The sequence below is a fragment of the Eublepharis macularius genome, chromosome 10 (genome assembly GCF_028583425.1).
Source record: "Eublepharis macularius isolate TG4126 chromosome 10, MPM_Emac_v1.0, whole genome shotgun sequence".
NCBI classification, from domain to species: Eukaryota; Metazoa; Chordata; class Lepidosauria; order Squamata; family Eublepharidae; genus Eublepharis; species Eublepharis macularius.
The window spans coordinates 39,353,915-39,374,363 of NC_072799.1; the positions used below are offsets into that span (position 1 = coordinate 39,353,915).

Here is a 20,449-nt window from a genome sequence, read left to right on the forward strand (position 1 = left end):
CCTTTCATCTTAGGAGGCTGTTGGCAAGGCTCAATGGCATCTGGGAGACCACGTTCCTGTTGCTTCCCTCCTCTCCTTTGAGGCCTCAGGTTGTAAAGCAAGGATTTTCAACTCACTTGATTCTTCATAGATAATAATTATTATTATCATTATCATTATTATTTCTAATCCACCCTCCCCGCGAATGGGCAAATTGCACAACCCAAAGAGCAATCCGTGGGGCCAGATGGCCAGCTATTAGATATTAACAGAACAGGAGGTAAACCCTCTTAGGGCAGGAGGCCGATTTCATGGCCCACCCACCTCAACCACCATATGCCTGATGCAACATAACAATTCCTGCTGAGCCTATGTCTCCAAAGACAGAGAGTTCCACCAGGCAGGAGCCGGGGCTGAGAAGACCCTGGTCCTGGTTGAGGCAAGGTGGATCTCTTTGGGGCTGGGGACCACCAAGAGATGTTTATTCATTAATCTAAGTGTCCTCCAGGGAACATAGGGTGAGAAACGGTCCCATAGATATACTGGTCCCAATTCACTAAGGGCTTTAAAAGTTAAGACCAAGAACTTGAACTTGCAGTCTTTGGCTTATAGAAGTACTGTGTACACTATCTTTTTATGTCTGAGAGCCAAACTGCTAGCTGTTACATTTTTAATGAGTCATGCCTGGGGAAACATGAGTGTTTGTATAAAAGTTCCTGCTCCGCACACCTGACTTTCCTCACAGTCCTACCGCAGCTGTGGGGAATTGCTTTGGAAAAGACCTCACTGGCTCCATTCAGCTCAGAATTGTGTAGGGAGGGTGAAGGACTCCTGCTGCATTATGCCCCATGCCATTTTCCTGAGCTGAAATTATCCTGTGTGGGAGGGGGATATTTGCTTCATTTTGGAGCTCCATGTACAGAATATAACTTGGAAAAATGTGACATGTAGTTTAGCCCTCAGCGTGGCACAATCAGGATGACCAAGATGTCCCTTAAAAAGGGGTGTCTTTTTCCTAGGAAGTACTATGCTTGCATTGAGAAGCCAGTTATATACACTATAAAGAATGTACTGGTCCCATGAGTAAATTTCCACATCAACTATGTAACCAGATAAAAAGACCAGTGTAAGACAAAGCTCTTAGCATGTGTGAATTCCAGGAATCAGATGCATTACTCAAGCATAGCTGGTTCTAAAATAAACGTCATTCCAGTGCACTATTAGAACAATATGAGATCTCTTTTAACATACAAATATATGTGTACAAAACATGTTCAAACTTAATTACGTGGGTACAGGGCTTGATCAAGGGGGGGCAGGGGGGAGGCCTGCCCCCGGCGCCGCCAGAGGGGGCGCCGGGCATGGCTGCCAGCCGCCAGGAGCGCACCAGAGCTGATGGCAGCAGCGCGGGCAGCTAAGCCCAGGGTTGGGAGCTCTCCGACTGCCCCACCGATGGGGTAGCTGGCTTGCCACGCACGCAGGACAGGGAGCACGCGGCAAGCTGGCCGCCCCATCAGCGGGGCAGGCAAACCACGCGGAGGGCCTCCCAGCCTTGCGCTCAGCCGCCCATGCAGCAAGCCGGCCACCCATGCTGCTGCTGCCAACTCTGCAGTGCACCATGCACTGGGACGGCTGGCTTGCCACGTGGGCAGCATGCCTCCCACCCCTGAGTGATGATGTCACAGAAGTGACATCATCACGCAGCACCTGGGAGTGTGCGTGCACACATAAGGAAGGCCAGACAAGGGTTGCCCTGAGCACTGGCAACCCTAGATCCGCCCCTGCATGGGTATTTATTAATGAAGGAAGAGTGTTCAAAAAATTACCATGAAACTATTCAGATCTTATAGTAGAATGATCACAACTGATTTATGCATGGTATTGTAAATTCAGTATATTTGTTTAATGGATGGCACTCTATAACAAGATGTGATGTATAACAAAAGTTGTGAAAAATCTTGCTGACACTGAGAATATGAACACGACCGTTTTGATGTAAATAAATGTAGGTGTCACTGTACTTCCTGAATTCATCTATCATTTGAATGTTTTATGAATCCTATGTGGTAAATGGCCCAATATGATCTTCTAGAAAGAAGCATAAATGTAATATATAAGTTTTATAGCTCTTGTTTTTATTCAAAATTTATCCATGACATGGAGGGGGGTATGACTTTTGTCAGTAGAATCCACTAAAAATACATCTTATAGCGATTCACAACTAGGGGTGCGCAGAGCCAGGTAGAAAAAAATTCGGGAATACCATAATTCTGAAGTGGCAAGCTGCTTTGGAATTACGGTATTTTACTCACTTCGGTATGCTCTGTAAATATTTGGAGCATGCTGAAGCGACTCCATCACCCCCACCTCCCACCCCCCCTGGGGCAACCCCTCCACCCCCACCCCCCAGGGCAACCCCTCCACCCCCACCCACTTACCTTGCGCTGGAGGGAGAGGGGGAGGGGGATCAGCTGAGTGGTGGCGGGCTGCCACTCAATTTTTCCCAAATCGGATTTCCAAACCGCACACCCCTACTCACAACATGGTAAGTACTTTCTTACAGAGACAGGAACTTATAGAGACTTGAACCAGACATGTTTTAAGATAAGTCTCTAACTAGTAATTAATCCTTGCATTTCTATATGTAATAATACAGAATTTCTGATCTGCAAAAAACAGCCTACTGTAGTTATTGGCCATAACCAAATTAAGGGCCCTCCACAGATGAGCGCTATTTTGGATGAACTCTAGAGCACATCTAAACATTGGAATCTGCACTGTACATGGCACTGATTAGCATCCATCTACATACACAGAAATAACATGCAAACCAGTTAAAGTCCTTCTGATTTAAGTGGAACACATGCTTTGCTTTCCTCCTCTGAAATCAATAGAAAACAAAAGCGCTGCTCTTTGGCTTGATCATGCCCACTGTTTTAGGGTTGGGTGGAGTGTTAGTGCAGTAAGGAGCACGGTAACTATACAGTACGATTTCGATTTACGGAATGATCTGTCACTGATCATATTACTATGCTGAAGTGAGAGTAAGACACAATAATTTAGTTTGCCTTCTTGTGCTGTTATAGATGCATATACACAACTTTATTAATATTTGCAATGGCAGATATATTTTCATTTTTAAAAGCCAGCTGTCTTACACTGATAACAATATATTATTCTAGCAGAAGACAGACCTACGAAGATTTTTCTATACAGCTTATGATTTTGTGTAAGGTCATTAACATATGCAGTTTTTGATGCAATGAATCAAATATACTCTGTTGTTACCTTTTTCACTTCATATTTAATTGCCAGTTTGACACGACTCAATGAAGCTCTGTGCCTTTGTGTTTCAAGTGGCTCAGCCTCCAAATCGCCATTCAGAATGGATTCTACCTCTTCAGAGTCTCGGCAGAGATCAAGGACACCAACCACAAAGTCTTTGCATTGCATAGACAGCTTGCGATAGTCATTCTAAAAAGCAGAAGTGTAAAGTTAATGGCCCTTGACTCATATCAAATGGATTTACTTAACAGAGAAAAATGCAGTTCAAGTGGATTTAGCAATTTAGTAATACAATAACTTCCATTTATTAAGTATGTGTACATTTTCTCAAAGCATTATTTTTGTTGGATTGCATACTTATACGCAGCCTTTTGCCCTCCTTCTGTTTTAGTATTGAAATTATCTTAATAATGCATAAAAACACTGAGAAATCGATTATCCAAGGTAAAACACTGAAATATCATTGACTTTAATTAGGATAAGAAACTACAAATTTACTAAATTCATTTTTGTCATACCACATACTATCTCTATATTTCTTACCTTGAGAACAAAATCAGTTGGAGCAAGAAAAGAAAAGAAATTAGTTATCCTAATGGTCCTTGATCTCTCCACTATAACGTTCATCTTATTTCCTATATATCATCCACGCCCTACCCCCTCCAATTTTGCAGTAATTCTAAAGCTGTGCTTCTATTGTCAGCTTTAGTCTGTGGGCCAGACCAATATCAGATAAAGTGACAAAACTTCTTTACGCTTTTATGAAAGGTGTGTCTGTATATTATGTTTTGATGTGATAACCTGTTTTGATTGGTAGTTTAAACTTTTTAAAATGTTATTAAGATGGCCAAAGCCAATTTTTCCTACCTTTTCTAATTGACCAATTTCAGATTTTAAAGCACTGTTGGAAAGCTAATGAACCCCCTACAAATAACTAATACTAAAATAATGCCTCTATCATTACCATTTTTGTGATATAAGCCATACATTATAGAAAAAGTCCATTATTTCCACATATTATAAGGTTTATGGCATATGGCACTTTACCTAATTCAGATAAAGTATGAAGAAATTCATTTTGATACACCACAGTTAGGTATATGAGAACTGATCCGCAGGTTATATGATTATTTCCAACGTAACTGGAGAAAAGATATCTGTAGTCTGGAGAGCAATTGTAATTCCAGGAAAACTCCAGGCCCTATCTGGATGTTACGAAAACCAAAAGAGCATCCACAGAGAGAACCAGCTAGACTGAGTGAAAACCATACCTGGGGATAAATGAACTCCTAACTCACTCTAATAGCTATAACAAATAAGTTTATCTTATAAAGTGCAAAGTGCTGAGTGTCAAAATATAATTCATTAGTATTCATATATCCATATAATAAACCATCCTTCCATCTGGACAAGAAGTACAATACATACCAAGTTATACACAATATTCAAAATTGGCTATATTGTTCCAACAAAACTCCAGTGTTGGTTCTAAAGTCTATTAAATTAATCATGTATTCTTGGATTCGAAGATAGCTGTGCCGGCAAAGAGTACTCCCACGTAGCTGTCAATTAAACAGGTGCATGAGTCACGGAAACATTGCTTTGACCAAAACTGATTAGTTTTTTTGTTGTTTTGTCTCTCTAAAGTAGGTGAAGCCAAAATGAATCTGAAAGGAGTCCCAAAAGATCCCTTGTTTCTCAAAAACAACTGAAAGCTCAAGGTAAGTATGATGTTAACAACATGGCTTCAACCCAGAATAACGTTCTTTCTTTTCTTATATCCTCTTTCTCAGATGGAGCTGCAAACACTGGAATGGGGACCCCGAAGACTCCCCAGCCCGACAAGTGGCCAGCTAAATGATCGAACTTGTTTCATCCAATGACAACTTCCTCAGGGGCTAGTGAATTGATCCACCTATATAGTGAACTTTCACCGCAAAAGAATATACAATCTCATGTGCATAATTTCAACACACATGAGATTGTGGAGATTGTGGTGGAGAGTGCTCTCAAGTCATAGCTGACTTATGGCAACCCCTGCTGAGTTTTCATGGTGAGAGACTAACAGAGGTGATTTTCCATTGCCTGCCTGTGCAGCCCTGGTCTTCATCAGAGGTCTCCCATCCAATTACTAACCAAGGCTGACCCTGCTTAGCTTCTCAGATCTGACAAGATCAGGCTCACCTGGGCTTCAGGTAGGTGCACTGACAATGTTGATAGACTTTCTCAATGTATACCAATCTGTGATTCATGGGCTTTGGTGTTATCACCATTAATTCTGGTGGTGTTGATATACCCACTGTTTTTTAATGTCAACTTCTCTTCTGGTAAAGAGTAGGATCCCAACATAAATTACACTAATATTACACAAGCATTAGCAGGCTACTGGAATATTTTTACATAGGTTAAGTTTGTAAGTCATCTTAATGCTGGTCTTAACCAAAGTTCGATTCCATATGGCTGCTCAAATGTACCAGCATCTTCCACGATTTTCCTTAGCATGTGTCTTTTTAACTTCACAGAATAGCTCTATTACTGCATCTCAGTTTGTCAAATTAACTTATTTCTACATCAGTCTCAAGGCCAACTCTCTCTCTCTCAGCTTTGTTTGCCCATCACCACCTAAAAGATTGGCTGTGTACCCTACAAATCCATCTGAGTCCCCATAAATTTTGAAAACATGAACATATATTTTTAAAGTATCACACTGATCCCTATATTTCATTTTTCTGCAGCACAATGACACGCTTTACTCTTATAGGCATATGACATGACTACCCATTTGACTACATTTAAATAGTTTACTTCTCTGACATTGTAGTTCCTGGAATGCTTTTACAAAAACTCCCATATTTCAGAAACATAACTGTAATGTTTTGCATTTGAATAGTTTTTCTTTTATTTCTGTTTGTTAATGTGGGGCGTTTAAAGTCGTTTCTGTTAGTTAAAATGCAGGTCTCTGAGGAAAGAAGGGGGGCTGGATGGGTGAGAGGAGTGTAATTTGATTGGACAATGGCTGCATCCTTGGGGTGGAATGAATAGGAGTTTTGAGAGAGGGTGCTGAGGGAAGTTATTCATTCTGATCTAGACAGGCGAGCTGTGTGCAGCCTGAGAGTGTCTGTGTCGTGAGTCAGCCTCGCTCTGCTGCCTTGCCACTTGCCCCAGAGTACTCCTCAGAGGATGAGGAGCTGGAAGAGCCAGCAGGGTCCATACTAGAGCCAGCCGTAGCACCAGAAGACACCCAGGAAGAGTAGCCAGGGACCTCGGGGGAGACTGTTGTAAACAAAGACTCACCAGAAGAAGCCCAGGAAAAGCAGCCTGGGACCTTGGGGAAGGCTGTTGTAAACAAAGACTCCCACAGAGCAAAAGTGAAACCTGAGCTTCCCAAGCCAGCAGAGAGAAGGAAGAATAAGGCAAAGGCAGCTGTGTGGGAAAGACGAAGGAGTGCTCGTTTGCAGGCACAACACAGGCCAGGGCTATCAGAGGAAAACGCAACACTTGTACCTCATTAGGACAGCATAAGAGAGAGAAGCCGAAGGAAGCTCAGAGTGGAAGCAATTCTGCTTGCCACTCCATGTGTCCAGTGCCCTGTGCCTGGGAACCTTTGCCTTGTACCCTGCCTGACTCTGGATTGAACTCTCGGCTTATGACCTCAGCTTGCCTCCTGACCTTGCTCCTGCCTACTTCTGATCAGACTGTGTTAGTGGTGCTTAGAATCAGATTGTCAGACTCTGCCTTTGGATTGCCCATTGGAGTAAAAGCCTCCAAGAGCTGCTGCGCCTCCAGAGCACCATCCTCTCTCCTGCTTGGCCGGCACCTCACCCCTGAGTGCGACAGTCTGTGTTTTCCTGAGAGAAATTTGTTCTGCCAAATATAATTAAATGGACCATTGGATACTCACCGTGAAAGGTCCTTCTCCTCTGAGGAAAGGAAGACATCTTGATGGGGGATTCCCATCCTCCATTCAAGGAGGCAGGAACAAATCTTTCTACATCCAGTCTTCCTAGTGGGAGTCACCCTTCTCAGTTCTGGAAACTCCAGAAGTAGTTGCAACATGATAAACTATAAACACGACACTCTAGAAGGGGAAAAATTAGTAACATCAAGGTACGGAAAACAATAGAACAGGAAGTGATTCTGTTGAACAGAAGAGTGAAGAATGATGATGACTTCAGGAGGGACAAGATGTTCTCTTTTCCTCAGAGGAGAAGGACCTTTCATGATGAGTATCCAATGGTCCATTGTCCCTCTGAGGTGGAGGACATCTTTTTTTTTTAAAGAAATTTTTATTAGGTGAGTGCAAATTTACAAACATTATTTCAATTATTAAACCTAAATATCAATTTCCCCCCACCCTTTCCCTCCCCCCTTTTCTGGTGACTTCCAACAGTTTTCCAACCCATATCCTATTCTACAACTTGTTTTTCTATTCTCTCTATATATAATTAACTCTTATTACATTAATAAACTAAATAATTTCCATTAAACTCAAATCTATTTAAAATTTAAACTTTACAATAATTAAAACTTTTCTTTAAATGGTAAAGATTACTGTCCCCACTAAATTCCCCTAATAACTTTCAAATTGCCACAGTTTCCCCTTCACGTTCCACTTTTTTTCCAAATACTCCTTCAATCTACCCCAATCTTTAAAAAATTCTTCAGCATTCTGGTCTCTCAGCCTTCTTGTCATTTTGTCCATTTCCGCCATGTACAGCAACTTTTGTATCCAATCTCCAATAGATGGTATTTCTTGCACTTTCCATTTCTGCGCATATAGTATTCTTGCCGCTGTTGTCATGTAAAATAGCAATGTTCTATGTTGTATAGGAACATCTTCCATATTTAAGTTCAGTAGCAGTTGTTCTGGGTTCTTTATTATTGAAATCTGCAAAATCTCATTTATCATTTCTAAAATATCTCCCCAGTACTGCCTAGCTACTGAGGTGGAGGACATCTTGATGGGACCTTCCAAAGCAGTGTCCTCGTTTTCTGGGTGGGTCATCATCTTCTGATTTTAGAATATGCTGTAGTACTCTTCTGCCAAATGCTGCATCAGCTGAGTTCAGCTTGTAGTGTCTTACAAATGTGGATATAAACGACCATGTGGCCACCTTGCAGACCTCTTCAACTGTAGTGTGTCTGGCAAAATCTGTGTTAGTTGTAGAGCTTCGAATTGAATGGGCAGTAATCCCAGCTGGTATTTCTAATGCAAGTTTTGAGGGTACTGTTGATGGCCGACTTTGACATCCTCATTCCTTTATTCGGTGTGGAGATGGATATAAATGAGAAAGTAGTTTTCCTGACATGTTTTATTCCGCAGATGAAGATTTTTAGTGCACATTTTACATCCAAAATACGCCACATCCTTTCCTTAGGATGAGAGGGATTCGGGCAGAATGATTGAAGACAGGTCTTCTGGGATCTGTGAAAGAATGAATTCACTTTCAGTTTGAAAGCATAAATCAGGGCTATCCAATAGTGCACCTAATTCAGATACTCTTCTTGCGGATGTGACTGCGGTAAGAAACAGGGTTTTCATCTTCAGCCACTTAAGAGGAATTTCCTTGATAGGTTCAAAAGGATGTCTGGTTAGAGCAGACAGTATGGTGTGCAATTTCCAAGATGGAAATTTGTGAGTTTGTGGAGAATCCTTTAGAGAAGTGCCTTGAGGAAGCAATGCATGTGGGGGTATCTGGACAGGCTCAGCCCCTGGAAATGTGACAGCACCATCATCAAAACTGCAACCTGTCATCTTAGAGTCGAGGATTTGAGTTCACTTGCATGTCCGTCTCGTAGAAAGGGCAGAATGGATCTGATCTTAGGCTTCAAGATACTGACATCTTTTCTTCTGCACCACCTGGTGAAGGCCTTCCATAATGCATTATATATTCCTCTAGTGGACTGTTTCCTGAAGACTAGTAACATGTCAGTCACTTCCTTGGAATAGCCTAGTCATAGATACCTGGAAAAAAAATTAGAATGTGCTTAGACTAAGGGAATTATCAAGTAATAAGAGGGGGTAAGGTTTGGAAAGCTGTTGGAAGTCGATAGAGAGGGGGGAGGAAAAGGGTGGGGGATAGGGTTAATTAGATATTGAGGGAATGTATGTATTGAATTTGAAAAGTATACTCACCAATAAAAATTTTCTAAAAAAAAAGGAATAGCCTAGTCATAGAAAGTAGTCCCACTCAATCTCCAGGTGGTTAAATGTAGCCACTCTAGATGTGCATGCCAAACTGTGCCTTGTTGAAGCATATCTGGAGATACTGGAAGGGTTAGTGGTAGATATGCTGACAGTTGCTGTAGAGCAGAGAACCAAAGTTGCCAGGGCTAGTGCAGAGGTACTACTATGACTTCTGCTTTCTGTTCTTCAATATTCCTGATCAATTTTGGAAGAACTGGGATGGAGGTATAGGCGAACAGGAGATTGTTTGGCCAGTGGGACCTTAATGCATCAGTACATTAGAGAATCTAATGTTGCGTCTGCTAAGAATGGATTGGCTTTAAGGATTCTGTTGGATCCCTCCAACAGTTACTTGACGGGATGAGCTGCAGAATTTTTCTAGCTCATATGATGATCGCTCTAGACACTATTGAAGCAATGGTGAAGGCCTTGATGGCCATTGAAGTAGCTTCATGGGCTTTTTTAAGGGTGACGCCGGCCTTTTCGTTCAGGCTATCCCAGATCATCTCACCATCTGCTCTCTGTAAAGCTGCCACAGAGGTGTCCACTAGTGGAACCTGAAAAAAACTCAGTAAAAGAGGGTAAAGCATACAGATCCTTAATAAATGCTGGAAAATATCTGTTGGCCTTAGGTTCCATTCATTCTGCCTTTATTGCTTTTCCAAAAAATCATGGAATGAGAAGACCCTCTCCACTGTGTTGGACCTAGGAAATAATTCTTTGTTACTCTTGGGCCTGCTCCTAGGTTCTGATGAGGAAGTATCTATATCTTCTCCTGATGGATTCTTCTGTAGTTCCAAAGCTACTATGGTGTTGGGAAGGAGATATTGATAGTCCTCTGATTTAAAAAAATCTTATGGACTGTTCCAGGATTTCTATACCATCCTTTTCCTTATCTGAGAGGAGCTCCCCTTCTTCTCTTTCTAGAGTTTCACTATCCTCATAGCTTACTGGTTCCCTTTGAGAATTATCCCTCTCTCTTTCTTTGGTATAGGTTTCTTTTCTAGTTGCCTTGGTGGGCCAGCTAGATTTCCCTTTGTATGGAATTGCACCTTCAACATTTCCCTGCTTGGGAGGGGAATGACAGGATGATGAATTGGAGGGAGATTTGTCCCTTCCCTCAGCATTGTGATAAAAGCTGGCAATCTCTTCCCTCACAGTCTGTCTAGTTACATTTAGTAACTCCTGAGACACTACTGTGATTCTCGATCCCATCACATTACTCACAAGCAGCCCTCCATCACCAGAGCTGGGCTCTGGAGACATGGATAACTGTCAACCTTCAGACTAGCTTGACTTACCCTAGCTGAGTCTTGTGCCCCTTGACTGGCTTATGGGTGTGGGGAAAAACACTCTCTAGCCACCTCCCATTCAGTTGGCAAGGTTGCCATCATCAGCAAGGTCAGAGATGGGTGTCAGGTTTTCCTTAATTAGGGAGGAATGGTGCCTCTTTTTGGCATGTTTTTGGGCTTCTGGTCTCTTTGCATTGAAGAAAGCACTTGCTGCAGTCTCTTCAAGTTCTGCGCTGAAAGCTCCAATGTTGCAACCAGGAACAGCGGTGAAGGGGACTCTCCTTCATAGAGGAAGCTGTCACTTTCCTTATGGTTCTCCATTCTAGCATGTTGGAGGGAAGTGCTCTGTAAATCTGTCGGTCTAGCAGCAAATGGCTGCTGTGGCCGAAAGAGAGAGAAACTTCCCCTGCAATCACTTCGAGTAGACAGACACACAAACAGAGTAGATTAGCAAAGATTTAGGGGCAAAACCACAGAGGATGAATCTAGAGTAAGGCTCGGGAGGCAGAAAGAAAGTTGAAAGACAAAAGAAGAAAAACTAATAGGTGAGGCAGTACCCAGTCTAACCTGCTTTCCCTGTTGAGGAAGGAAAAGAACTGTGACTACTACTATGAAGACAGGAAGTAGAAAGATTTGTTGCTGCCTTTCTGAATGGAGGGTGGGAATCACCCATCAAGATGTCCTCCGTCTCAGAGGGAGAACTGCATGTTTCTGAGAGAATCTATATCTGTGTGGTATTCAGAAAAAATATTCTGTCTAAGACAGGCAAAATTTGTATGCATGGGGCAGTCTATGTATATACTCTGTATCTAGCAAACTGTGTGAACACCTGAGAAAGAAAGGCTGTGTACCTCTGAGTGAGAGATTGATCTAACTAAATCAAGCAATCTGTGTGGAAAGGCCTGTGTGAATCTATGCCCGTGGAGTTTATTCTGTCAGAGAAAATCTGTGTGGAAAATTGTTCATGTGACTGGGTTTGGGATTATATATTTGTCTTTTAAACCACTAAGCTTATGCACAATTCTGAAACCAATACATTTATCAAAACTCTGCAACCATCATACTTAGGTACCTAAAAATAAATTCTACATTTGTTTAAAATTTGTTTATTTTCCTCATAACTACCTTCATATGCTGACCATTCTGTCAAGCTACTATCTAATACAAGCCTTCCTATATTTTCAACCAGGAGATCTAAGGTGAAGGCCTTTGGTGGCAATATCAGTATATGCACTGACTGCATTAGGCTACCATTTAATCTGGCTGATATAAGGAGACCTTTTGTATTAATGCTAAGACCCACTCCGATCCCTCCACTCTTAGTCTTAGTATCTCTTTTCCACTATAGGACAACTATGCTGAGGAAAATGATTTATCAAGTAATGGAAATATAATAGTTGGAAAGTGAGTCCACCTCTTGCAGTTGAGTCCACCTCTTGCAGTTGATCCAAAGTGCTGATAGCATGGTTCTAGCTCTCTTTGTACAAGCAGGCCACAGTAGTAAAGAGACAAACAGGAGCTTTGGGACAGTTGAAACAGTAATCAAGTATCCAGTGTAATCTACTGTGCCTATTTTCCTAGCACAACATGCCATTTTACTTGCAGCCCCACAAAACTTCGTTTGCATTAAAGCAGCTGAAGTAGCTCCAAACGATTGTGCTGCCTAAGTTCATCATTAAGCTACAATAAAGATTTTTGAAGGTCAAGCATACATAACCATGGAATGTATATTTCTTGCTAAGTTCTACAATAAAACACAATATCAGCTCTCAAGCAACCTATTACAAAAAGCTGTTTGGTAGTAGGAGTGGAAATGGTAAGGGCTGTAAAGTGGCTAACACATTTCAAATTTATTTTGCAAATAATCACACAATTATGATGAGTAGCTGCAGCGTCCCAAACGCAATATCAGCTCTCAACCAACCCATTACAAAAAAGCTGTATGGTAGTAGGCGTGGAAATTGTAAGGTCTGTAAAGTGGCTAACACATTTCAAACCTATTTTGCAAATAATCACACATTTATGATGAGTAGTTGCAGCGTCCCAAAAGGCCTCTTTCCAAAAGGCTTGTTGAAACTAGAGCAGTTTTGTTCCATTGTTTAGTGACAATATTTCCCCCACGTTCCTAGCATAATCTGTGGCAATGTATATTGAACCCTGTTCTCTTTTGCCTGGAGTGCTGTTTAGAAGCAGCTCTTGCTCCTCCTAAAACCCCTGCTATTAAGCTGGATCTGCTCTTAACTCAAATTTTAACAAGTCCTTAGCTAACAAAAAACCACCCACATCTTAGACATTATATAGTAAATGTGAAAGCATGGTTCACTACAAAAGCAGCGAGTATGCATTCTAGCAAGAGCAAAAGGACACAAAAAGACAATGTGGTGTTGTATCTGCCATAGGGACGACTGCTTTTGATTTTTCCAGTAAAGGCTTCAACTCCTGTGGGTAGATTTATTAGTACTTTAAAAAGTTATTGTACTTATAAAACCCCTCTTTGATCAGGTACAGTTCTAAAAGGGGGTTTCAAACATCTGGATTGGTTCAAGCCATGAGAAATTCACATTCCATTGATACTGCCTCTTAATCACCCAGGGCTTTCTCTACAATGCTCTTTTCCATTGAATCATGCTAAGCTTTTATAAAAGAAAGCTCTATTAATACCATCTATGTTTCCTTTATAAGAGATAACCTAAAGAACAGCAACTACTGTTCCATTAAAAGTATTAGAAGATTTATTTTTAAGAGTAGCAATACCTTTAATAGAATCAGTGTTTTCTTATCGTTGTCAACAATGCAAATTGGAATTCTTAAATTAATTAGTCCCTAACCTGCAGAGTTTTGAAGGCCAAAACTAGTTATACTTGCTGTGCCTCATAAACAAGTAGTTACATGATTCGATATTTCATTGCATTCTAGAACCGAAAATCTTCCTCTATCCTGCTTCAGCCACTTTGGTGAGGAAAGTCTATAAAACAAGCCAGATACAGTCTCCTCCTGCTTCTCTACTAAACCTAAACCTTGTTCATCACCTTCTGTGACATGGCAGGAGCTACTAGTTCCCAGCACCTAGTCAGATATAACTTCCTTGGAAGAGAAGGATGATGGAAGCTTTGATTCTCAGAAGCTTATATCCTGAAAATCTAGTTGGGCTTTAAGGTGCTACAAATCTTGGAAAACTTCTTTTCCAAGATTTGGAAAGCAGACCCCAGATCACGATGTGGCCAGAAAGATTCAAGGACTCCTCAACAATGGGCCCCTCCAAATCTGGGGAGTCTGACAAACAGCACTCCTAGCTTCTCTTTTGTCACTGGTCCTCTCACTATCTTCTTCTGGACCTTTAAAACCATGATGGTAGTAAACCTGGATAGAAGCTACACTTAGAACAAAGATAGCTTACTGGGCAGCAAGGGGCCTTCTTCTCCAAGGTATGTTACTGAAGAAAGAAGGGTGGACTTGCCTGGTCTATGATAAAAACTATTGGTTACAGCCTGGATGCTGCTGGTACAAAACCTGTGCTGTTCATTTCCTTCTGTAACAAGCTTTGTAGGCAGGTTTCCCTCCTTCCCTAATGGTTCAGCAATCAAGAACTAGGACTTGGCTCCAGTTTGAGTTTCCCTTTCCTTGCTGAAGTTCACCTGACTCACTTGCAAGGCTGTGTCCCCTTCAACTCCTGTGTTAGTAGGAGAGCATGATCCAAACCAATGGCACTAACTCAGATGGTAACCAAGGGCAAACTGCAACACTTCACTACCATATTCTGCATGAAGCATTGGCCACAGGAGTCAGACTCTACCCCTACATGTCACTGTCAATTTCACATTCAATGTGAATCCACAGTCTTATGTCAGTGTGTGCCTTAGGTAGCTCTACATCACCAGTCTCATCACTGGGACTTAAAGGTACTGTTAGTGCCATTTTAAGCACAGTTACACCCTTCTAAGTCCACTGAAGTCAGTGGTCATAAAAGGATATTGCTTGGGATGGCATTGTCAATCTACCAACAATACAGCCCAAGCATATTGTACTAGAAAGGTCAGAAATTGTCTGACAGGAGACCCCCGCCCCCTCACCTGTAAGAATCTATATTGCATAGCCAGATTGATGGGTCTTCTGTAAATCAATACCACATCATTCAAAGAATTCCCCAAAGGACAATATAGTAACACAGAAGGCTAAAGTTTGGTGAAGAAACTCCTTAATGACACATCTGTTAAAGCGTCATGTTTAATAATAACATTCGATTTATATACCACCCTTCAGGATGACTTAACATCCACTCAGAGCAGTTTACAAAGTATGCCATTATTATCCCCACAACAAAACACCCTGTGAGGTGGGTGGGGCTGAGAGAGCTCTGGAAGCGCTGTGACTAGCCCAAGGTCACCCAGCTGGCTTCAAGTGGAGGAGTGGGGAATCAAACCCGGCTCTCCAGATAACAATCCAGCGTTCTTAACCACTACACCAAACTGGCTCTAATTAGTCTAATGAATTACAAGCTGGTTTGTAACTAAGTAGACTAATTTATAACATTTGGGAATGACAAGGTATTGGTATTATGCTTGAGCAAAGAACGGAGCAAGGGTCCTCGTTCGCATAATTATTTTTTCTCTCACAAAGTTTCTTTTTGCAGTTGCTTCCTGATGGACATCCACATACGTCATGAAGATTTTCAGAAAACAAGGTGGCCTATGATCTGAATCACTTGGAAGACAGCTGTCATAAGAGTTATTAATCTTATGGATCTATTTCTTAACTAAAACTGTACCAAGAAGAACGAAAATATATTTCATGGGCCTATCATAAAACTCAGATGCATTTTCCATTGGAACTCATATCCAGGAATGGCATTGAAGGAGATTTCTGTAACTGAAATGGTTGAATGTCAGAGCTATTTAGTACGTACTGCTTTTCCCTCCCCTATTGTATTAAGATGGGGAAAGACAGAACAGAAGGATTTAACTGCCTGCAACAAAGTTTGTAAAGGTGCATGACTTTAATGAGTTGGCAGCTGGCAGCCCTAGTTAGTAGTGAAATGAGGTTTTATAAATAAAGTAACAGTGATGACTTTGGAGCGTTTCTCTAGCAATCAGCACACTGGAGCAAAGGAACAAAATAGGCCAGCACAATAACATTAACACAGTAAGAACAACAAAACATTACCTGAAGAAAAGCAAGGACCAATCTTTCCCACATATGCACTAGAAAGTAGGTATTGTATCGGGGAATCAGATTAACTGTGAAATCCTAAACAGAGTTACTCCAGTCTAAGCCCATTGATTTCTATCCTTTCACAAACATACCAATTACTTAAGACTTCTTCCACCAAAGATATTATATTTCTAATTCTGTTGTTGCCTTGAAATTTACATTTTAAATCAATAGCACAACTTCGAAAGGGTACATGCAGTAGAAAAATAATCTGTTATTTACCAGTACGTATTTTATTTTCTTTAATTTTGCAAAGGATATTTCCCACACCAATGTACTTTAATATAATGTTCAGTTATTATGATCTTATTTTGTTGTTATATGCATGTGGATTGAAGGAATTTAAAATATATTTGCAATACATTATTTGTTATATCAAGATTTGCCAGGTAGGTACAGGATACAAGAGCAAAAAAGGTGCAATTTTTATGTTGTATAACTAGAGGCAATTTTATCATGGTTAATTCTATAGCCTTCCGTTAAATAATTTTCCAGTAAATGCTACAGTTTCTGAGCACCAACTAAAACTGACATCAGTTGTCAGTGAAGCACAGCTTGCTTTGGTCTGCATTTCTTCCTAGTGATTATTACCACAATTGTTTATCTTGTTAATAGTATGTGTTCAATTATGTTCTGCAAATTACAATGTTATGTTTCTGTCAATCAGAAAAGGAATGTCTGCAATATTTACAGCCTGGCCCTGAAGAAGAGTGCCAGTCTTCTTAGTATTAAAATCCTCCTTCCCATGGCATCTTACTAACCTTAGTAATAATCAGTATTATGAAATCAAAACACACAGAATAAGCAGCAAAGAAGAAAGATAATTCTCAGCACAACAAAACAGCAAGAGATCAACACAATATCATTTATAAAATGTTTTAAAAGATTCAAAAAGTTGTAAGATGAGCTAAATCACTGTGTAGAAGGACAATGTACATCAATAAGGTTAGACATTGTTTCCTGCGTATAGGAAAGTGTATAAATAATAAAGTAATTAAACATCACTCAATAAGAAATATAATATAGTGTAATTCATACAAAATGTCCAGCTTGTAATAATGTTATTTAAAAGTTCATCTTCACTGAATTTAACAATGGAAGTACCATTGAAGATATGTATGTTTGTATGTATGTATGTCCTGCTTTTTCCTAATAGGGATCTAAAGCAGCTTACAACACCATTCTCCATTCCTCCATTTTCACTCAACAACTCTGTGAGGTATGTTAGGCTGAGACTGTGTGGCTATCCCAAAAGCATCCAGTAAGTCTCATGCCAAAATGGGGATCTGAATCCAGCTCTCCCAGGATTTTAAGATGCATATTATATATGATACTGTAATGATCCCTTGTTGCTGCATTATAAGACACAAACAAAATCATATACTGCCACCATCATCCTGTGCCCCCAACACAGGCATTTGTCTTCCTTCATAGTTCTGCAATATGTTTATTATACATTTAAGCTTAGAGCAGGCTACAAAGATCAATGCTTGCATACTTACAATAATTTAGAAAAAAGTTAATTAAAGAAGTAGAAAATATCAGTCATCCAAAAGAACCCCTTTAAAACATTTGCTATAGCTATAGAACAGTGCCATTTTTATAACTGTGTTTTGTTTACAAAGAGTGTCATCTAACCTAGTTTTTTTTAAAACAGACAGATTTTCCCCAGGACAGGCCAATTCTATAACTATATTTTATGAGCAATTTATAAGACCTTGAATAGCAAAAAAAACCAGCACTGAGTAATATTTATCAGTCTAACAGTCAATCCTAAACAAAGTTATATCCTAAATCCAGTGAAGTAAATAGGCTTAGAAGGATGTAACTGTTTAGAATTGCACTATATTAACAGCAAATAATCTGCAAAAGAGAGAAAAATCTGTGACACTCTCATGGATATAAATGGGAAAGAAAGAGTGAAAGGTGGCTTGTCTGATTTTAACAGCTGTATCTTGGAACACTAGTCCATTCCTGGGAGATGAATGAACATGGCATTTTCGTAACAGGGAAATGATAAATGAACATAGCTTTTATAACTTGTAAACAACCTAATTTAAAATGTGTGGATAGAAACAAAAATACTCATTTAGCAATTAGATACAAAAAAACTGTGAATTTTTTTGGTTGCTCAGACTGCATTATTTCAAGTGAATGAACTTCAATAAAAACAATTCTTTTCTGTTTCACAGGACAAATTTGTTTTCTTCCATTCTGTGCAGAACAATGCATATTACCCATATCATTATACATATTATGTGCCAAAATACTTTTCTTTAAAGTAAACTTGTGTTTTAAAAGATCCAGCTATCAAAGAGTCATAACAAAATTATCAAGAACGGGAAAGATGCAGGAAAATAATTTCAAATATCTGAAGCCACCAAATGCAACACAACAGACAGAGCAAGTATCAGAGAAGACTTACCTTGAATTCTTTCTCAATATTGGCAAGTTTGGCAAGTTCATTGCTGAGTTCTAAAGCAGTAAGGACGGGATCTTCACTGGACAGAGATAAGTAAGCAGGACTTGCTAGTCCCTTGTATGCATTTATCCTTGACCTGGAATGGCTAAAAGAATCGTGCTTTTGTTTCTCGGTGCAGTCATTACATTTGCAGAAATAGTCATGAGGTCGCTCTATCCTCGCCCCTTTAATTAGCAACATGTGTACCACCTCATACTTCTGACAATGGGCAGCCAAAATTATGGGGGTGATGTCTGGAGAGAAGCGGGTGCCATCTTCGTCATAAGAATAAAAGTCATCATCTTGGAGTTCCTGCTCACAGGGGCTCAGAGTCAGTCTCTTGCTAGCAGCAAACCCAGGATGATTCAAGATCGCTTCCACTATCCGGACATACCCTTTGCTAATTGCAAGCAGCAGGGCATCTCCGATCCGTGCCAGATTCTCTTTCTTTAACAGAAGTTCCGTCACTTCCAAATGTTCATTTCCCACTGCGAGCTGCAAGGCATTTTGGCCCATGTAGTCAACACAGTTGACATTTAATGTTTTTGACTCTTCCAACATTTTGCGCACCACAGGGATGTTCCCATATTCTGCTGCATCCAGAAAGCGCTCTTCTTCAGCAGTGAGGCTCGTACCCCTGTCATTGAACATAAACGCTGGACCTCTAATTGCTTGCCGCCTTCCCTTTTCCCTCATCACAGTCATACGCCTCAATGAAGGACTTCCATCCATGGCCCTAAAACAACAGAAACTATTATTGCAGGATAGCTTACAGAAATTATTTGAATTTACAGACTTACCTACAGTGCCCATATTGTGTTATTCACCCATGTATCTGCCTGTATCAGCTTCCCATAATTTTTTTCATACATTCATGGATATATTAATGGTGTGTGTGTGTATTCAAATCCTGTTCTGCTCAATGCTGTCATTTCTTTTCCTCATTTTCAAACCTTGACAGAGTGGCTGTGTCAAACTTTTACTGGCCCCACCATCATGATTCACTTAGAATAGCATGCAGATTCTGTAGCCTTAGGAACATCTCCACAAAACCTTTAATAGATCAACTTATGACACAGAACCTCCATCTCCTAGGTCCATGCAGGAGCCCAAGAACCATGTTGCCCTAACTGAAAGGGACTGAAGCTCAAAGGATCCAACTTTCCCAGTCCACCCAGCTATGTTCCCTAGCTTTCCTAGGAGTTCTTGGATAATGGCCAGTCTATGCCTAATATATTCCTAAGAGCTTCTAGTTCCACTCTTCCCATTTGTAACATCACCACCACCACATGGGTTATAAATGCCTAACAGCATCATCGGGGAGTGTATCACTGAAATGGGATATGATGTCCTTTGGAGGTAGTTCTACTGAATGCATGTACAAGTTGCACACATACTGCACTCCTTCCATCATCGCAAGGTATAATTATTGCTGAACATGACATGATAGACTCTAGGAAAGCTCAAAACAACTGGATACATGCCAGAGAAAAGCTCATATCTTTTCTAGCAACTTTCAATGCATCCTTAAGGAAGGTTCATGTGCATTTTGAAATCAATGTCTATTGTATAAAACGTCTGTTCTTACTGGTGCTCAAAAATTATATTTCCACAAAAGAATTTTAACTTGCAGCAATATTATATACTAGAAAGGTGATAAATATGTAGTAGTTCTATATTAAGTTGAAGAAAATGTGGGATGAAAATAAGACTAGATTTGTAGCCATGAGGAAAAAATGGACCATGATAACAGACTGGAAGGATCAGGAAACACCGTATTTATGCTAGAGAATGAACAGAAATAATTTGATTGTAAAATAGAACAACAGAAAATAGAAATAGATGGTTAAGAAGAGAGTCTAGACTTAACATATATATTACCAACTTTGTTGAAAACTTGTCCATAAATAAATGAAGACAGATAATGAAGATACTATCTTTTTGGAAACAGTATAAGGAAAGGAACCAGGGCTTTTTTTCAGGGGGAATGCGGGGGAACGGAGTTCCGGAACCTCATGAAAATGGTCACATGGCTGG

The 20,449-nt window shown here is 40.3% G+C and overlaps 1 protein-coding gene across 2 annotated transcripts in view; it reads right to left on the bottom strand.

The window, feature by feature from the left end:
• TRPC3 (transient receptor potential cation channel subfamily C member 3) overlaps positions 1-19,148 on the bottom strand; it is a 53,758-nt gene extending 34,610 nt beyond the window's left edge. The window contains exons 1-2 of one of the 2 annotated variants that reach the window (XM_054990123.1): positions 18,377-19,148; positions 3,268-3,453 (exon numbers count right to left, since the gene is read on the bottom strand). In XM_054990123.1, coding sequence (XP_054846098.1) covers positions 3,268-3,453; positions 18,377-19,144 — 954 coding nt within the window. In that variant the 5' untranslated portion in view covers positions 19,145-19,148. The remainder of the gene's footprint in view (positions 1-3,267; positions 3,454-18,376) is intronic. The other variant, XM_054990124.1, reaches the window with a different exon arrangement.
• Positions 19,149-20,449: the final 1,301 nt, after the last annotated feature.